General features: G+C 36.2%; 2 protein-coding genes and 2 long non-coding RNA genes across 5 annotated transcripts in view; 2 read left to right on the forward strand and 2 right to left on the reverse strand.

The window, feature by feature from the left end:
- LOC135797536 (matrix metalloproteinase-2-like) overlaps window positions 1-3,703 on the forward strand; it is a 32,475-nt gene extending 28,772 nt beyond the window's left edge. The window contains 6 exon segments of the mRNA XM_065309951.1: window positions 2,106-2,270; window positions 2,338-2,705; window positions 2,773-3,049; window positions 3,052-3,073; window positions 3,143-3,246; window positions 3,311-3,703. Of these exon segments, the coding sequence (XP_065166023.1) occupies window positions 2,106-2,270; window positions 2,338-2,705; window positions 2,773-3,049; window positions 3,052-3,073; window positions 3,143-3,246; window positions 3,311-3,555 (1,181 nt within the window). The 3' untranslated portion in view covers window positions 3,556-3,703.
- Window positions 3,704-4,552: 849 nt separating this feature from the next.
- Window positions 4,553-7,269, forward strand: LOC135793246 (uncharacterized). 2 transcript variants are annotated; one of them, XR_010548588.1, is made up of 3 exons: window positions 4,553-4,812; window positions 6,190-6,227; window positions 7,097-7,269. It is a non-coding gene; the product is annotated as an uncharacterized lncRNA (long non-coding RNA). The 2 variants fall into 2 exon arrangements; XR_010548587.1 differs by lacking the exon at window positions 4,553-4,812 and adding an exon at window positions 5,911-6,100.
- An 8,821-nt stretch (window positions 7,270-16,090) lies between these two features.
- Window positions 16,091-17,053, reverse strand: LOC135792406 (uncharacterized). Its single transcript, XR_010548306.1, has 2 exons — window positions 16,309-17,053; window positions 16,091-16,251 (listed from the first exon to the last, which is right to left on the reverse strand). It is a non-coding gene; the product is annotated as an uncharacterized lncRNA (long non-coding RNA).
- Window positions 17,054-17,079: 26 nt separating this feature from the next.
- The window catches only part of LOC135792396 (general transcription factor 3C polypeptide 3), a 29,023-nt gene continuing 26,105 nt past the window's right edge, over window positions 17,080-19,997 (reverse strand). Inside the window, 3 exon segments of the mRNA XM_065303024.1 lie at window positions 17,080-17,632; window positions 17,635-18,953; window positions 19,027-19,672. Of these exon segments, the coding sequence (XP_065159096.1) occupies window positions 17,159-17,632; window positions 17,635-18,953; window positions 19,027-19,633 (2,400 nt within the window). The 5' untranslated portion in view covers window positions 19,634-19,672 and the 3' untranslated portion in view covers window positions 17,080-17,158.

Raw genomic sequence — 19,997 nt, forward strand, 5'->3', positions numbered from 1 at the left:
ACGTCCGCTACGGATATTATGAGCCGATAACGTCGCCGCGCGCAAAGAAACTAAAAAGTTTTTGATGGGGCCTTTTTATTGTAATATGTTGCGCGCGATTGGCGATAAGCGATGTTGACGAACTTTAAAAGCGCGCATCGATTAATTTTTACACCCTACGCAATGCAAACAGACGTCCGGGCGCACGCGGCAAAAAAACCATTGATTAATCGAAACTGATGAACTTTAAAAGCACGACCGAGTCGATTAATTCGTTGGCTTTTCGGGGTAAAAACATCATAATAGGCGCGCACTTTGTGAAACATTTTCGGCAACGTTTCCCGCATTCAAATTTTTGACTTGGCCTGAGTGCAACTCACGTGCGGCGTATAAATAAACCCGTAAAATTTTAACAGCGGCCGTATTACACAAATATACATTAAATACAGTATTAGCAAGACGCCAATAATATCTCGGCGCAGTCCTGCCTGACGCAATATCGTGATCCGCGATCCGATTTTAGTCGAAACCAAATTTTGTCGACTATTTGCAAACTAGCTCTCTAGCGATCGCCGCGAGCACGTTTCGCTCGCGGACGTGATCGCAAACGTGCCAATCGGACCTAAACGAATTCCAATTTTTAATTCGCTTGCAGCACGCCGAATCTCTTTTATTATATGTGCGCGGTTTGCATTTAATTAAAGTGGCTTAAAGTGTGATCGTCGCGTTGAAGACAGGAAATGTAATTTTCGCCCGCGTCGAAATACCGCTCGCTCGGGGGTGGACCGCATCTCATCGCTTTGGCAATTTCGGATTTTCACACGCCACCACCAAGAGCCAAGCATGTGCGGCTGGACGACAAACTGCTTCGTTGCGTGGATCTTCCACTTCTACATCAAGGGTAATCGTATTTAATCCGACGCGATGAATTAAACGCGCGAAAATAAGCGGGGCGCGAAAATCGGCTATAGGTTTTTTTCTTCGCGCCACTTATCATTTGTCTAACTTAAATTATTTTGCGCGCAGGGGGCTTTCGAGCGCGCGATTATATGTTTTTATCTTAATGAAAATTTGGTACACTTCGACGCGCCAAGAAGAGGGTCGTTTATAATTAATTGCAAATAGAGTGTACACTGTACACGCATTGAACTCAAATCGTTGCGAAAGTTCAAATCACGTCTCTCGCTGCTGCTACCGCTCGAACCTCTTTGCTTTCCAACTTTTCTCATCCGCATTATTGTCTGTCAACAATCTTAGGTATGAAGTTTTTCTTCCATTTTCCATATCCATGCGTATCGCGTTTCCGTTCGTTTGTGCACACATTCTTTGCAGTCATAACATGTCAGACATTCCTTTTAATAACTTTAATGCACCCCCAAGTGAACCCAGCCTGCTGCCAAGGCGTGGTGCGGCTTTGACATTGCAATATAGCTTTCTACTTCCTACTCTCATTTTGAAATCTATCTATTCATTCCCGACATCTAGTGTTTTCTATTCTGTAATGTTATCATAATTCGTCGGCGGCTTCTTGTTACGTCGCAGCGAGGATCGGCGGTGCGCGTTTCCGCTCACGATCCGGGTACGTTTCGTTTCGGGCTGAAAACTATGCGCGATGACGAAACTTTGCTCGTGACATTCGTACAATAGAGGAAATATGCATTCGGTCGATGTGATGAGAGTTACTTCCCTCGACGCTCGCGCTTATATTTTCTTATTATGATGATTATCGTTGTTAAGACACGATTTATCCTTTGAAGGATTACACTTGAGTTTCGAAATGAAATGCGTAGCGGGACGGGACGGGTGCTCGTCTCTCGAGGCTGGCGTTGATTGTGAATAAATTGCTTGAATTCGCGTCTGGCCGGGGCGGTTGGGGGCAACGATCCAATTATAATTATCTTTCCTTCGGCCCATTGTCAGCGTGTTGTTTTGTTTTGCGAGGCAATGCATGCGGCTGGCTGCATGCAAATGGCGGTAGGCAAACTTTTTAAGTGTTCTCTCTCAGTGCGAGAATGCACTACAATCGTATTATAACGAACAATCAACGTATGCGCGTGAATATAGGATTTTATTCTGGTCTCACGTTGCGTCACGTTTTTCTCATTGTTTCTTATTGTGTTTCTCAGGCACCAGTCTGTTTCACGTGGCAGCACACGAGTTTGGTCACTCGCTTGGACTTCAGCACACACCCGTCGAGGGCGCCTTGATGTATCCTTTCTATCAACGGATTCAGAACTCCTTCGATTACGAGCTGCCCGAGGACGACCGGGCCGGCATTCAGCAGCTTTACGGTATTGAACAACCACAAGCGCTTCCTATTACCTGGTGATTAAACGGCTTGCATTTGTTGTTAATTAGGCGCTAGGGTTGAGAAACAATGGGGTATAATACCGAAATACCATTTCACGACAACGACCACGACCACGACGACCACACCTCGGCCGCGGGTGCGGTACCGAGATCGCACGCGTACTTATCATACGCACAAAGTGTATAATCCGCGCAAGACCAACCACCCGAAATACCCCGGCAAGCCTTACTATACAACGACCACTTCCACGACAACGACGACGACGACCACGACGCCTGAGCCAACCACACAACCACACCGCCGGCGGCATTCTACATCCAAGGATCCTCGCAAGCCACCACCACCCGACACCTGCAATACGTCATACGATGCAGTCGCCGTTATACGGCGAGAAGTTTTTATTTTCAAAGACGCTGTGAGTTTTTAAACTGTTTTTACCACTCAATCATGGGCTCTTTGTTTTATTTATCAATATCACGCAGCATTTTTGGCGGATTGCGGACAGTGGTCTCCTTCGTGGTTATCCAGTTGAGATTACTAGGATGTGGAGTGGTCTGCCGCGGAATTTCACCCACGTGGATGCTGTGTACGAGCGCCCTGATGACAAGATAGTGTTTTTCATTGACCAACTTATCTACGTCTTCACTGGGAATACTCTGGAACGCGGATATCCGAAACCGTTGACGTCGTTAGGACTTCCGGCTGACCTGAAAAAGATTGATGGCGCTACCGTATGGGGACACAACGGCAAAACGTTCTTTTCAGCGGAAATCGCTACTGGAGGTAAACTAATATAGGACGATGTGCAATATCTTTCTAATTTTATTGTTGATTCTTGATTATATTTTTTAGATATGACGAAGAGTTGGAACGCGTGGAGCTTGATTATCCTCGTTCAATGGACATGTGGACAGGCGTTGGAACCGATATTGATGCCGTGTTCTTATGGAAAGATGGTACGTAATTCTTCATTCGCTGCAAAATCGTTCATATTACTAATTGCTTTTGAAATATTTTCAGGTAAACTTTACTTTTTCAAAGGTAAAGGATTTTGGAAGTTCAATGATATGCTAATGAGAGTTGAAAAGCCAGAACAAATGGATTCTGGTCCTTTCTGGATGGGCTGCTCGAAGAACTATAAGCGTCTCGAGAGCGATGAGGGGTCGGGTCACAAGTCTATCAGGTTTACCAGCGCGGGGGCTGATATCAAATTGTCTTCAGTTCTTGCATCTCTTGTTTGCTTTGCATATGCGCTTCGTCGCTAATTTCTACGTATATTTCAATATTATAATATAATAATCGAAATATTATATTATAATAGAAATAGCGCGACATATTCAATTAAAAATCCATGTCATACCATGTTAATTTTCAGACTGAAGCAAATGTCCAAAAAAAGAAATGATGAAAGTCTTACGTCTATTTCTGTTTGCGTTTGTAGCATGATTGCAAATATTCATTGAACTATTAACTTTATAAACTTGTGATTGTGATATTGGTGCGATTCTGCCTGCGTTGCAATCTATCGGTTTCTTGAACAACGTATATTGCACAATTCTATTTTTGTCGAAGCAGATTTATTTGGTCATTTTAAACCATTTTATACCTATTTTGTACTGTTTTCAAGGCAAAGTGTACACAAATCTGTGATATTTCCTGTTTTTAGTGGTAGCATAAGAAAATCTAATTGTAGGATATCATATTTTGTAGAGCATTAATTTTTGACACCGATAATTAATATATATCTATATAGTACTAAATAGTTATTCTGAAATATTTATAACAGTTGTAATATAAGATAGGTGATAAGATTATGATAAGTACATTTATTCCTGACGAGTACTATCATTTATCATAATTTTCTTATTCTTGTAAATAAAATGTATCAGATAATATACTAATTTTAAGCTAATTGATTGTCGAATCTGGTCGACATTTTATTTTATCAGGTGGTTGTATTTATTATTAACAATTAACAGTACCATTGTATAGAGGGGTTCTTAATTACTTTATAATTGTAATTTGTTACACATTCGTGCGCACCGTTTGCGAAATGATAATGTAAAATTAATGTACGCAATCGCAGCACACCCTATAGGAGTAATCCAACTCAAAATGAGTATAACACCTATAAAATTGCTAGGAACTATGTAAATGCTGAAATAAGCAATATCAAAACAAGTCACCTTGTTTTAAAGGAAAAACAACTTTTTTACCGCTGTGAACTAAACCAATGCTGGCGCTCGTGCTACGAACGTTCCAACGTTTCAGTCTGCTCTTATATTCACGCTGCGTGGTACCGTTCTTTCAATATTTTGGATTAAATTAATTGTATTACATTTTATCAATTAATATCGGCCTTTAATGACAATAGACGTGTCCAGTGTTTTGCTAAAGATGAGTTCCGCGTGTAATGATTATAAACTCGTGTGTTTATCTCTGTATTTCTGTTTCGACGGCTATTGGATTACTTAGATGCTGAGGATTGGAATTGGAAATATGTGTTCTGTTGATAATTTCGAGTAAGTACCATAGCTCGTATAATTAAAATCCGATCAAAAAGTCGATCAAAATAGCACTTGTCTTTCAAGTTCGTTATCCGACGGAACGGACTTAGCAAATGTGCAGCATAGTGCAAGTTGTAGAACACGTGCTCTTTCTGTATTAGTACTTTCTGTAATTACCCTATGTAAACTTACTAGGTTTGTAAACATTTTCACACTACAATTACATTTTTATCTCAAATCGTTTGTAACGAGAGTACCGTAGTAACTAAAAATTAATGCGTACCGTCGGATGCGTTTCCAGTGACACTGCAGATTGCGGGTTAATCCATGTCGATCGTAGGTTTAATTGCACGTATTTTTCGCAGTTCTTTTGATTTCCTAATTCTGCAGTCGCGTTAACGGGTTATTCACTGTCAAAAATCGAGGAAATAAATTATCAAGCATCCCCTTGCTCATTTTTTCTTATGAATTAAAATTTCATCTCTTAAATTTCCAATTTAACTACCTTATTTTATAGAAAATTTTCCGTAGATTCAGACTTTGTGATTCGTTCCTCGTCAAAAATTGAAAAATTTCAATTTTTAGCAGTTTCAGTCGCGGGGTAAAAGGTCTACCCCCATTAAATAGTTTAGAATCACTTAATAATATAATAATAATTGTAATAATATTATAATTAGATTCATTTACTTTGAATAAGTATATCCTATTGACTTATATATTTGTGGTTTTGAGTTATGTGCAAAAATTGCTATTTGTTTAGATAGGGTGGTGCATGCGCATTCTCGTGTACGTGTGATACACGGACACGGCCACTTAAGTGCGTGACCATTCACTGACTCATACGCAATCGCTCACTGCCTCATATGTACGCCATACTTTTTGAAACGCTTTGTATTTTCTGGAGGTACAATAAAGTATTCTCAGGAAGCGCTACGATGCATGTTTTAACTAATAATACTGCGAGTGAAAGTCGACGTGCACAGTTGTTATGCCGGCACGCAGCTCTTACTTCGTGCGGCAGATAAGAATACTCCGTCGAGTATTCGTGTTTCTCATTGTAAATTCGGTATATCGCGTTTTATTTTATAGAATTTAGTGTTAATTGTCATTCGGTAAATATTTATCGCGTATGTAATCTTCGGAAGTCAATATTTTGTGTGATTATTACAATTTCGCGTGAATTTCTGATGGGTTGTCGTCGGACGCCGGCCGGCAGACTTTGTGTGTGATTATAAATAATATTTTGGAGTTGTGCTAACCATTTTTGACTTCTGCACAACCCGTTGGGTCATAGTGTTACCTGGTACGAATACTAATTTAAATAATTATGGAGAACAACACGAAATTTATGGTAAACATTGTAACTAATATTTTGTTTCTTCTTTATTTCAGTATTTACTCACATTTGATTTGCGGTGTTCGATACACTGGTAAGTAAAATTTTTCATCATTTATAATATCTGTTTTCCTGATTTCTTGCAATTAGAAAATTGATATCTTTCGCGGAAATCTTTGCTTTAATAAAACTCAAATCATAAATCATAATTTCATGATTTAAATTTTAGTTCACTAGAATGAACTAAATCATAAAATGTATTGTATTAGTTTTGAAGACAGTTCTATTATCAGTGTTTGTCTATAAACAACTTTCTTATCGCATTCGCCGTGCGAGATGCTACGCATAAGATTCTCGTCGCGCTGTCGCATGCAGCACATTTTAGTTTAGTTCTTATCACAAGTACCGTGTCTATTGCAATTCGTGCACAAGGTCGCGTGACATCGACGCGCTGGCTTTGCGCATCTATTGCTTGTACCTGCCGGGGATATGCAGCAGGCACAGGATCCTATTGTGAACTGTCGCATCTTTGCGTGCGCAGTTTCGGCACGCTCTATTGATGGATTGCAGCTAGTTTCGTGCCGCTCTCTGCCATGTCCAAACGTTTTATCAGACTTTTATTTTCAAAATTTGCATTATATTCGGTTATCTATTGACTGAGTCGTAATATGCATCTGCAGTGTTTTCCTAATAAGTAATTGTGCGTTTAATGTGCCTAATTTTTTTTCGCTTGCTTTTAATGTTTATATTTCAAATTCAAATGCTGCGGTTTTATTGTCGGTTATTGTGGGACGTGGTCGATTGCTAGATCAATTGGAAACCTATTCGTGCTTAAGTAAGTTACTTTTATCTGACCATTGCGATACTCAGCACAGAAAGTTTGTTTTCTCCCATGTGTGAATATAATATTATCATATTGTATGAAATGTTTTTGTTTTAACTTATGTTTTCTTTTAATTACAGTACTTGCCGTATTCTTGCAATCCGAGGAGCGCTGCATTGGTAAGTTTATAATTAAGTTATATTATTCAGTTAAATGTTTTATCACATTTTACCTGCGTATTGCAATATCCCACAAATTAGGGGGGTCGTATAAATTTTACATAATGGTAATATGGAAAACGGATCATAGTGCGGAAAACCTTTGTAAAATGATCAAACTTTTTATCGGATTCTGATAGCGCATGAGGGGTTTAGCTAACTTATTTTCTAGAGAATTATCTATAGATTAAGACTCTGTCATTCGTTCCTTTTTATATCTTTTAGTATACGAAATATTCGCAATTGATATGAATCGTCAAAAATTGAAATATGTCAATTTTTAGCACTTTCAGTCGCGTGTTTAGACCTTTTATCCCATTAAAATAAATTATTTCTATGATTGAAAATTTTCCAGTCTTCCATAATATGCAATTTTATGGTTGCTATCTCTTTTAGTTTAAAAGATTGGCAATTTTTTTCTTAAGACATAAAATTTCATCTCTCGGATTTCCCTTTTAACGATCCTATCTGATAGAGAATAGTCCGTAGATTACGACGCTGCGATCAGATCCTGTTTATATCTTTTAGGTTACGAGATATTCACGATTGAATAAAGTAGGCAAAAATTGATAAATGCCACTTTTTTGCACTTTTAGTCGCGTTTTTCGACCTTTTACTGTAGGAAATATAATTATTTTATAGTTTTATCTGATAGAGAATATTCCAATCTTTCATAATCAACAATTTTCTGGTTGCTAGCGCTTCTAGTTTAAGAGATATTAATTATCGAAAATCGTCGATAAAATTATCAAGCACCCCCTTGGCGATTTTTTTCTTAAGATTTAAAATTTCATCTTACAGATTTCTGTTTTAACTATCTTATCTGATAGAGAATGGTCCGTAGATTAAGACGCTGCGATCAGATCCTATTTATCTCTTTTAGTTTACGAGATATTCGCGATTGAATAAAATCGACAAAAATTGCAAAATGTCACTTTTTAGCACTTTTAGTCGCGTTTTTCGACCTTTTACTGTAGGAAATATAATTATTTTATAGTTTTATCTGATAGAGAATTTTCCAATCTTTCATAATCAACAATTCGTTGGTAGCTATCTCTTTTAGTTTAAAAGATATTAATTTTTGAAAATCGTCGAAAAAAAGAATCAAGCACCCCCCCTTGGCGATTTTTTTCTTAAGATTTAAAATTTCATCTTACAGATTTCTGTTTTAACTATCCTATCTGATAGAGAATGGTCCGTAGATTAAGACGCTGCGATCAGATCTTATTTATCTCTTTTAGTTTACGAGATATTCGCGATTGAATAAAATAGGCAAAAATTGCAAAATGTCACTTTTTAGCACTTTTAGTCGCGTTTTTCGACCTTTTACTATAGGAAATATAATTATTTTATATTTTTATCTGATAGAGAATTTTCCAGTCTTTCATAATCAACAATTCGTTGGTTGCTAGCGCTTTTAGTTTAAGAGATATGAATTATCGAAAATCGTCGAAAAAAGTATCAAGCACCCCCTTGGCGATTTTTTCTTAAGATTTAAAATTTCATCTCACAGATTTCCGTTTTAACTATCCTATCTGATAGAGATTGGTCCGTAGATTAAGACGCTGCGATCAGATCTTATTTATCTCTTTTAGTTTACGAGATATTCGCGATTGAATAAAATCGACAAAAATTGCAAAATGTCACTTTTTAGCACTTTTAGTCGCGTTTTTCGACCTTTTACTGTAGGAAATATAATTATTTTATATTTTTATCTGATAGAGAATTTTCCAATCTTTCATAATCAACAATTCGTTGGTAGCTATCTCTTTTAGTTTAAGAGATATTAATTTTTGAAAATCGTCGAAAAAAAGTATCAAGCACCCCCTTGGCGATTTTTTTCTTAAGATTTAAAATTTCATCTTACAGATTTCTGTTTTAACTATCCTATCTGATAGAGAATGGTCCGTAGATTAAGACGCTGCGATCAGATCCTATTTATCTCTTTTAGTTTACGAGATATTCGCGATTGAATAAAATCGACAAAAATTGCAAAATGTCACTTTTTAGCACTTTTAGTCGCGTTTTTCGACCTTTTACTGTAAGAAATATAATTATTTTATAGTTTTATCTGATAGAGAATTTTCCAGTCTTTCATAATCAGCAAATTTCGTTGGTTCTAGCTATTAATTATCGAAAATCGTCTTTTAGTTTAAGAGATATGAATTTATCTTTTTAATTTACGAAAATCGTCGAAAAAACCTATCAAGCACCCCTATCTTGGCGTCGATTTTTTCTTAAGATTTAAAATTTCATCTCACAGATTTCTGTTTTAACTATCCTATCTGTTAGAGAATAGTCCGTAGATTAAGGCGCTGCGATCAGATCCTATTTATCTCCTTTAATTTACGAGATATTCGCGATTGAATAAAATCGACAAAAATTGCAAAATGTCACTTTTTAGCACTTTTAGTCGCGTTTTTCGACCTTTTACTGTAAGAAATATAATTATTTTATATTTGTATCTGATAGAAAATTTTCCAGTCTTTCCTAATCAGCAATTTTCTGGTTGCTAGCGCTTCTAGTTTACGAGATATTAATAATCGAAAATCGTCGATAAAAATTATCAAGCACCCCCCCTTGGCGATTTTTTTCTTAAGATTTAAAATTTCATCTCACAGATTTCTGTTTTAACTATCCTATCTGTTAGAGAATAGTCCGTAGATTAAGGCGCTGCGATCAGATCCTATTTATCTCCTTTAATTTACGAGATATTCGCGATTGAATAAAATCGACAAAAATTGCAAAATGTCACTTTTTAGCACTTTTAGTCGCGTTTTTCAACCTTTTACTGTAGGAACTATCATTATTTTATAGTTTTATCTGATAGAGAATATTCCAATCTTTCATAATCAACAATTCGTTGGTAGCTATCTCTTTTAGTTTAAAAGATATTAATTTTTGAAAATCGTCGAAAAAAAGAATCAAGCACCCCCCCTTGGCGATTTTTTTCTTAAGATTTAAAATTTCATCTTACAGATTTCTGTTTTAACTATCTTATCTGATAGAGAATGGTCCGTAGATTAAGACGCTGCGATCAGATCCTATTTATCTCTTTTAGTTTACGAGATATTCGCGATTGAATAAAATGGGCAAAAATTGCAAAATGTCACTTTTAGCACTTTTAGTCGCGTTTTCGACCTTTTACTGTAGGAAATATAATTATTTTATATTTTTGTCTGATAGAGAATCATCCAATCTTTCATAATCAACGGTCAACGGTCAGTCACGGATGCGTTTTCAGTCTCTCTACAAAATGTCTGGTATTATTCTTTTGTATTTTTAATTCTGAAATCGCATTGACAATTAAATATTGCTCATACACTGTTTTTAAAACGAAATTTCAATGTCCTTCGCCCATGCCTGTGCGATGCCGTCGGGCGGCACTTGAAAAATTGCATTTCGAGCACTTCCAGTCGCGGTTTTAGACTTTTTACCCCATTAAAAAAATTATTTTAAATTTCCGTCTGATTGAAAATTTCCAAATCTTCCATAATCTATAATTTCCTAGTTGCTACCTCTTTTAGTTTAGAAGATATTCACTGCCTATTTTTTCTTATGAATTAAAATTTTATCTCTTAAATTTCCAATTCAACTAACTTATTCTTTTCATATGCCGAGAAATATTGAAAGTAAAAGTAAATTTCGTGTATGTGTATTTCAACATTGTAAATTTTTAGTTTCGTCTTCTCAACTACGTGTTTATCAGTACGTTTGGGTATAAACAACTTTTTTTGTACGACTGACGCGTGATATCCCTGCATACCTGCCTTGTACCCCGCTACGCGCAGCGCACACGGCAGTTGTTAAACCGCGTGGTCCGCGAGCGTGTCTCTCTAATCGCCACGCGTTTTGAGGTTTTAATTGGATTAATCGTCGTGTATTCTTTCGACCATCGACAAAATGTTCGCAATATGCATGTGTGAATGTTTTGTTTAATGATTTATGGCGATTAGAGTCTTCGTAAGTTAGAAATAAGTGTCCGTTAATCCCTGTGCCAGTTTTCAGTTGATAGAATATATTACAGGATAGAAAATCTCCTCATCAATGCACAGGTGGGTAGACAATTAAAATTTTTGCGGAAAGTTAGGAGGTTTAACTTAAATTGATTTTTCAATAACATGCTTCATTTAATTATTACAAGCACGGTTTTAAAATTATCTGAGGATTATTAAAATGACAATATTCATGTGGTCGACCACGCTTACTTTGCCGCCGGCCGTCCGTTCGGTCATGTTTTCGAGGATCACGTAAACATTTTTAATCGAATTGCATCATTAAATTAATAATTCTTGTTGAAATAAAATCTTAAACGGTGAATAGTTTTTCTTTTTCGCAATCTCAGTATATCTTAATATTTACAAAGAAATAGTTATTTTTATGGTTTTTAACCACTGTGTTGCTACGCGCCGTCGCTTGCCGTCTGTTGATTTAGATGTTTTCCGTCGGATATTCTATCAATTTATGATGGTGCTTCACCCGTCGGTTACCTTATACAGTTGATGCTACCATCAATTAATAAATATATATTCACCATATCTTAAAATGTATGTGTTTTATTTTTGTAGCACCCTTTGCTCAATTTTCCAATGTTTTTCGGGCAAAATCTCAGTTTTTATATTAAAATATTGTTGTTAATTTGTAAATTTCCTTTTTCATATTGTAAATATTGACTCCCTTTGTAATTTCTAAAATTTTCTTTTAGTGACACCCTGTATATTAGTTTTCCTAACAGCACGTCGAAAACTACCTTTAGTTGTGAGTTTTGAGTGTTCTCAGTTTTGAGTATGGAATTTTCTTTCTAGAACACCCTGTATATATGTTTTTCTTTGTGTCCGTGAAAATTTTGCTTTAGCTGTCGTTTTCAGTATTTTCCCGTTTGCACATTGAATTTTTTCTGGTACACCCTGTATATTAGTTTCCCTGATCGTCGAGTGAAAACGAGCGGCGTTTGTATTGTCGAGAGTTTTTTGTTTGCACTTTAAATTTTCCTTTTGTAACACCCTGTATATTAGTTTCCATTTTCAATCACCTAGAAAATTGGCTATTTACTAATATAATTATTTCGGTATAACTTTATGAAGTAGTAGTACTTGATGGAATGTGAGCGGCTGTGCGGGTCGTCCTGTTTCAATATGTGGCGACATGAATTCTGTTGACTTGTAAAATATAAACTTGTATTCTATTGTTAATAAATAAATAGTAAGATACATTGACTTCTTTGATTTGTGTACCCCTTCTATCATTTCAGGAACAGGTCTCTAAGAGAGTTCCCTCTCTCAGGGGATGATCCCCACTATAAAAATTGTTAAGGTATCCTGTATGATTTGTGTTCTCCATCTTTCATTTCAGCTGCAGGTAAGAATTTGTAAGAAAATTTTTAAGTGTCCCTCTCTTGAGGCGACTTAAAAATTAGAAATATTTTACAAGTCCTTAAAAGGATGTCCTTATAAGGAGTTCCTCTCTCTGGGGTGATCCCCCACCATAAAAATTGTTGATATGCCTGATAATTTCGGGGATGAAGCGCAGAGACATCGTAGCTGTAGGATGGGCCGGGAGCAATGGACGCATCGAAGCAGTGGGCGATCGACCAGAGCGCCGGAGGCGCTCTGGGAGATCGACCGTAGACTGTCTTATAACGACACGTGCCAAAAAATTTAAAAATTCCGTCACCCCGATTCACTTTTCTTCCTGTACTCTCTCTCTTCTCTTCTTACTTCTCTCCTATTCTCTTGACTTGCTCCTTCCGCCATCTATCTTCTACTTATTCCTATTGTTGCTCCGTACTCTGCTCTTCAACTCATTTCTAACATTTGAATGTATATTTTTGTGGTATGCAACCCACATTTCTTAAATTTCTAATTATTTAATAAAACTGCTCTCTACAACTGAGATTCGAACCATGAACCACGAATCTCTAGCATGCTAGCGTACGCACATGCCACCTGAGCCACCGAGCTCTCATATCAAAGTATATTCGTTCCAGGCGTAAATGTTGTTTTTGTTACCGTTTTAAAAACAACAACATTTATGTACTCGTTATTCGCATTTCAAACAGGTACTATTCGCATTTCAAACACACACGTACTATCAAATGTGGTCTATAAATCTAATTCTGAAAACGACAAAAAGGAAACATAGACAAATATACTAGCAAATGTAATATTACAAGTATAGTTTATTGCAACTCATACAATCACAAGAATACATGTTGAATTTTAAAGTTATTTGTTAAAATTAAATTATTTTCAGAGTATTTACTTATTCAACGCTTACCTCGCTTTTCCATAACGTCTGATAAATTCATTTCGTCCATGAAACATCATCATTAATTAATTCATTCATCGAATGTTAATGTTGCAGTTACCTACGTGCACTTTCTCGGTTAAAATGATATACACGGGGACAAACAGTGTTTAATTTCACAAATTAATATCATAACGCAAATAAAGCCACTGCAGTGGACTTCTTAGCCGACGTAAGATATCCGACGACCGACGGCAAAAAACGTGCGCATATTCTAAAACTATATAATTCTGACTTCCACGCGCGAGAATTCATTAACTGCATGCCGTACTAGTCCGTTAATTGTAAATGTTGTCTTTGCTGATTGATTCTAATTCAACTACCCACTTAAATTCACAAGAAACGTGCAAACTAGTTACGACGATCAACTTGTGAACAAAACACGTGTGTACCGAACAGCATCGCACGATCGACTAAACAAGGAAAAGATATAGCAGGCTACGTGAACAAAGCAGATATGAAAATGATAAGAATTTCAATACTCGCAATTGAATGTGGGCACGATTGTACACCGACGTCACGTTCAACTCCTTGAGATCTAAAAACAAACACAAATCAGATGCACTGTGATTTGTTACTTTAATTCATTTTTAATTCGCTAAAATTATCCTTTATTGGCGGATTCATATACATTAATTATTATAGCAATGCAATTAAAGTTAAGTAAAAACTTACTGTACGCTATACCCTCACAATATCGCTGTAAAACGATATATTACAAAACCATTGCAAGTCAATGCAATGTGAGGGTATAGCGTACAGTAAGTGTTTACTTAACTTTACTTAGCTTATACTCACCCTCTCGTACTACCATTGTATTTCAAAAGCAATGCAATTGCAACTGTAAAAATTAAAAAGTAAAACAGAGGTAAATTTTACTTTATATATAACATTAAGGGTGCATTCGCGTTGGACGCTTACGCGCTGTGAGCGCTCACGCTTATAAGCACAAATTTTTAGTGTTCGAGATGGCCTATAGGCGCTTAGAATCAATAAATAAATTTCGTTCGTTTTGGATATTGTGAGCGTCAATAATCATCAACATGGCAACTGTTTATCAAATAATTTAAATTTTTATTTTTTAAATTTTAATTTAATTGTAAATTTTATTACTTTCTGGATCAGTTAGCTCAACAGAAATTAATTTTGGTTGACTGCTTGCCATTTTTGCGGGATTGTAAAGAATTTAACAATTTAGAAATAAATGAAATTTTTTGGTTAGCTTATGCTCAAGTTGCATTCGTTTTGACAGATAATAAAAATTGGCGCTCACGCTTTCGCTGCCCTACCTCTGTGGCGTGAGCATAAATGAGCGCGAAGTCTGTGCTACGAACTCAGCCATGAGCGTACTTATGTGACACTCACAGCGCCAAGTCGAACGATGAAAATGACATGTAAGCACGCTCACAGCGCGTAAGCGTCCAACGCGAATGCACCCTAAGTCAACTATTTTGTTCGTTCATCCATAAAGTACTAAAGTGCACAAAGACGTTTCGGCAAATTGTTAGAAATTACTCACTTTAATATTTTTCCACTAACAATTTATTCCACAGGCGGAACACAAATGGTTTATTTTCAAGAATTAATACTTGAACAATTTTGATTAATGAATCCAATTCCTAGAAATCGAAGCCACAGAAAAAACGGCCGTCGGCGTCAAACACACGAGGGCACATGATACTAAACATGACGCTAACTAAATCGTTTGCTTTTCGACAGTAGAACTAAATACCGCGGAATTTAAAATAACAGCGCAGCACAGACTAAGTGGGAAATATTGATTTTGATTGCTATCCGGATAATGTAACATAACCCGAATGCCATCTAGTAGCGGCAACCCAAACTAATTTACAGTGTAGTGTGAACAATACCTAGCGCTATCTAGTTTCGAGAGCAGGAACTAGAACCACGTTGCGGGAAACTAATATTGAAAACTGTCATATAAGGGGGAAATTTGTCAATCAAAATACAAGAATGCCATTTTTGTTGCTAATTAATGAGCTAATCACCAAAGTTATTTATGAAAATGATAAAGAATTTCAATACTTACAATCTGATGCAAGAATGGTTCTCCTAAGATATCGGCCACAGAATCAAAACACCTAAAACAAGCAAAAATCAGTCTTTCGAAACACAAAAATGCAATTTTTGTTGCTAATTAATGAGCTAATCACCAAAGTTATTTATGAAAATGATAAAGAATTTCAATACTTACAATCTGATGCAAGAATGGTTCTCCTACGATGTTGGCCTCAGGTGCAAAACACCTAAAACAAGCAAAAATCAGTCTTTCGAAACACAAAAATGCAATTTTCGTTGCTAATTAATAAGCTAATCACTAAAGTTATTTATGAAAATGATCAATAAATTTAATACTTACAATCTGCTGCAAGAATGGTTCTCCTACGATATCGGCCTCAGGTGCAAAACACCTAAAACAAGCACAAATCAGTCTTCCGAAACACAAAAATGCAATTTTCGTTGCTAATTAATAAGCTAATCATTAGTTATTTATGAAAATGATCAATAAATTTAATACTTACAATCTGATGCAATATATGATTTTAAATATGTTTGTATTATCTATAAAAAGAATATTTATTTCTTAACTAACATCATAACATAAATTGTATTTGCTCTCACAAGCAAAAAACGTGATAACATGATAACATAGTTGATAGACGATCCCTCCTGACGCTTACACTAGGGTCATTGTAATATTCAATTTGATTGGGGTTTCTCCAGTTCTGCGTTTAAATTCGTCCTTCAATCTAAATAAAAAACATAAAATACATCAGTATAAATAGACACTCAAACGTAATACTCACTCCTCTAAAACCAATTTCTTTCTGGCACTTTGCTTGATCTCCATGCAATACCGCACAATGCACAAGGAATGCGTGCAATCTTTGGAATGATAATATACCTTTTGGTAGTATTTCTTGCACCTCTCACATTTGATTACGCTCGAGGTAGTTTTGCATAACTGCACGTGCAAGAGCAACGCCTTCATTTCCAAGCATCCGTCTTCAGGGCAAGCAAAATTGAGGCAATAGATACTATGAATTAGAACCTGAATGTATTTTTCAGTTTCTCTCTTGCGAGCCTCCTGCTGTTCCCTGTTGAGCACTAAATGCATCTGATTCATGCTAGTTCTACTTTCTTCGTTGTAATTAGAGAGTAAAGATTATAACTGTCGGCAGGATTACCTCAGTTAAAATTTGATTTCAAATTAAATTGACGTTTGTCATTACAATGTCAAAAATAAATGTTAACGACTAGAGGTTCTAGACGTTACTATGGTAATTAGTTACCGATAAGTAAACGAAACAATTGAAACTTAACTCGAGAGAAAAACAACGATATAACAATAATCATAAATACAAAACAGCATAGCAAAAACTCAATTAGCCAAGTAATATTGAAGCGTGATATCTGAGATAGTAATAAACAAAAATGGCACTATGTGCTAGCTATAACCAGTAAACAATTAACTTGTAGCAACTACCTTGCAACAAACCAAAGCTACCTAATACTAAACTTCTACTAAAATACATGTTCCCATAGCTCTAACATTTAAAACTAAGAAATAACAACAATTTTTGCCCAGAATTGACATAAATATTAATAACAACGTTATATACAAGATACAAATGTATAGGCACATTGATTTGTGTACTAAATAGTTAAATATTTAGTCATAATATTTCTAGCACCGACATAATTTTCGCATTCTTTGTAAATAACAACCATATTATAGGCCGCTTCATGCTTCAAGTCAAGTACGTCTTCGTACTGCTCATATAGGGGATGTTGGAATTCCAACACAAGTTTATAATAATGCACGGCAAGGTGCATTATGCCATACTGATGGTACATGCGACCTAAATTGTAATATACCTCCGGCATTGCATCTTTGCCACGTTTGTTCGCGTAATTAGAAAAGAAACCGTAACTGCATTGCGTCAATTTTTTCTTCATCTCGCGATACTTCTGACAACTCATCTGCAGAAACGTAACCCCCAGTAGCATATACACAAACGGCGTTGGCTGTTGTTTCAGATAAGGCAGTAGATACATATTTGCAATACGATACGACCCCGAAGTCATGGCAACGCAGCTTTCAAGAACTTTCAAAAGTCATACTTGCGTGTCTTCCCCAGACGCATTAGAAAACGTGTCTGTTTCATTTCTTCCTGATTTTGCATGGCTATATTAAATAAATTCCAAAGACGATGATTTGGTTTCGTAGTCTTTCTGATTAACAAATCACGAATTATAGGAAACGATAATGCACTATCTCTAGTTAATAAGCAAGAATACAGTGCCACAATTGTTATTTCGTAGACGTACACCTTGAATCTTTGAGAACAGAGGCCATAAAACGCAAACTTTTTCAATTCGATATAAAATTTGTTCTTGTAACAAAAATTCAAGATACTCCGATATAATTTGTATTCCTCTTCAATACTAGGTTCGCGTATACTTGTAATATCAAGACTCACCAAATCATCGCCTTTCGTCTGCCTAGACCTGTTCAATCGAGTGATTTTCTCCGTGATGGTCTCCTGGAACGTCACTTGTCGCAATTCATCCTTATATTTACAAACTACGCAATGCCGCCGCAGAAAGACATCCACACAATCCAAGTATTCCTGCGTCCTTCCATGTTCAAGCAGAAAGTCCATTTGCTTCATAAGTAGTTCCACGTCCAGTTGATGTGAGTCGGGTTGTTGGGACATAGCAACCAGTGCCTCGTCATACCGACCTGTGTTGATCAACAGTTGCGCGAGCGGATGTCGCACTTCCAGATGCATCGGTGCTAAACGTACAACCGTCTGATACGCATCAATAGCATCAGATTTGCGGCCACATTCACTCAAACATTCTGCATACTTCAGCCACACCGCAGCCAGACTAAAGTTATTACTTTTGATTAATGGAATGAGAAGTTGCAGAGCTTCCATGTACTTTCCCTTGGACATAAGCGCTTCGGCCACGTCCAGGTACAAATCGCCGTTCTTCTCAACATTCTCTTCGTCTTCGAGAATCGGCGAGATTAGCGTATCAACAAAATCAAATGCATCTAGTTTAACCAAACATATAATAAATTTAATACGCAAATCAATCTCGAGCGTCTCGGGCATTGTGAATGACAATACCTGAACTTTGTTGTCTTCATTTAGGAATACTTCAATGTCAATATTGCAGTATTGAACAAACACATCAAGGCACTGAGGATAACTTTCATTCAATAGCAGCAGTTCCAGGTACATGTTGACTAATTCCGGAGTGATGTGCTTCTTTATTTTCATAAATGGAACAGAAAATACTTCTACTCCCTTGGCATAGTCTTTTTCTATATGATAATGCTCAGCCAGCTCTTTTGCCAAGGCAATGATTTCAGAAACACATTTTTTGCTATATGTATGCAGCAATTGCACTTTGCACCTTATTGCAAATCTATTATCCTCTAAAATTCCAATCAAAATATTAATTAATGGAAATTCATATAAAATATTCAGATAGAGACATTTTCAACTTACTTATTAGTTCTAAAAGTTGTATCCTTCTCAAATGCAGGTCATAATTTTTTGGTTGGGCCCTCACAGCTCTTGTATAACAAGTAACAGCTCCTCTGTAATTCTTCTTAGTGTCACAGTAGTAATCTCCCAATGTAACCCACCTATCTGCATTATTTTTGTCTAAATGAGCAGCAATTGTTAAATACTCAATGCTGGTCTCTTTATTCTTGCTTTCATTAATTTGTGACAATGTCTGGTAGGGTTCAAAAGCATGTGGCTCCTGTCTTATCAACTCATAGCACATTTTCTCAGCTGTTGCCCAATCACCTCTGGCAAATCTTAAATTTGCTTCACCCATAAGACCCCGCAAGTGCACTGGTATTTTGGATCTCCTCCTGTTCCTCTTCACCTTTCCTTCCTTTTTAGTTTTCGTCTTTTCCTTTTTCTTGGTTAAACCGATCAAATTGTTCTCAATTTCATCTTCATAATTTTCGTTGAGATTCTTTGACACGGTAACTTCTTCGTCGCTCGATGAATCGGAGTCATCTTCAGATGAGGAAAACGCTTGTGTTCCGCTTGTTCCAGGGGCGTTTAAAAATTCTAGTTGGTCTTCAATTTTACGCTCCATTTTTTAAAACGTCGGAGGTGATGAACCGAGCCGGCACAACTTGAAAACAAACAAGAATTTTTAAGGTTAAAACACGTTAAATACTGTATATACGGCATATCATGGTATGCAACCACATGTACATCGAAATTTAAATTTACCCACAAAAATAATGCAGAAATAAGTATAAAATAATTAAAAATATTGTTTATAATTGCGCCTAACCAAAATTAAATTAAATAAAAAAACTGAACCAAATAAAATTGGAATTTTATTATAATTTTTTGTTATTATGAAATAAAAGCTATAATTATTATTTCATTTAATTTAATTTCATATTTACGTCATTTCCTGCGTAAAAAATAATAATGATAGCGTCCGCCAG

The sequence above is a fragment of the Atheta coriaria genome, unplaced genomic scaffold (genome assembly GCF_025399875.1).
Source record: "Atheta coriaria isolate IRGN ID8LTWV9N9 unplaced genomic scaffold, Caltech_Dcor_3.1 hic_scaffold_1_pilon, whole genome shotgun sequence".
Taxonomy (NCBI): Eukaryota; Metazoa; Arthropoda; class Insecta; order Coleoptera; family Staphylinidae; genus Dalotia; species Dalotia coriaria.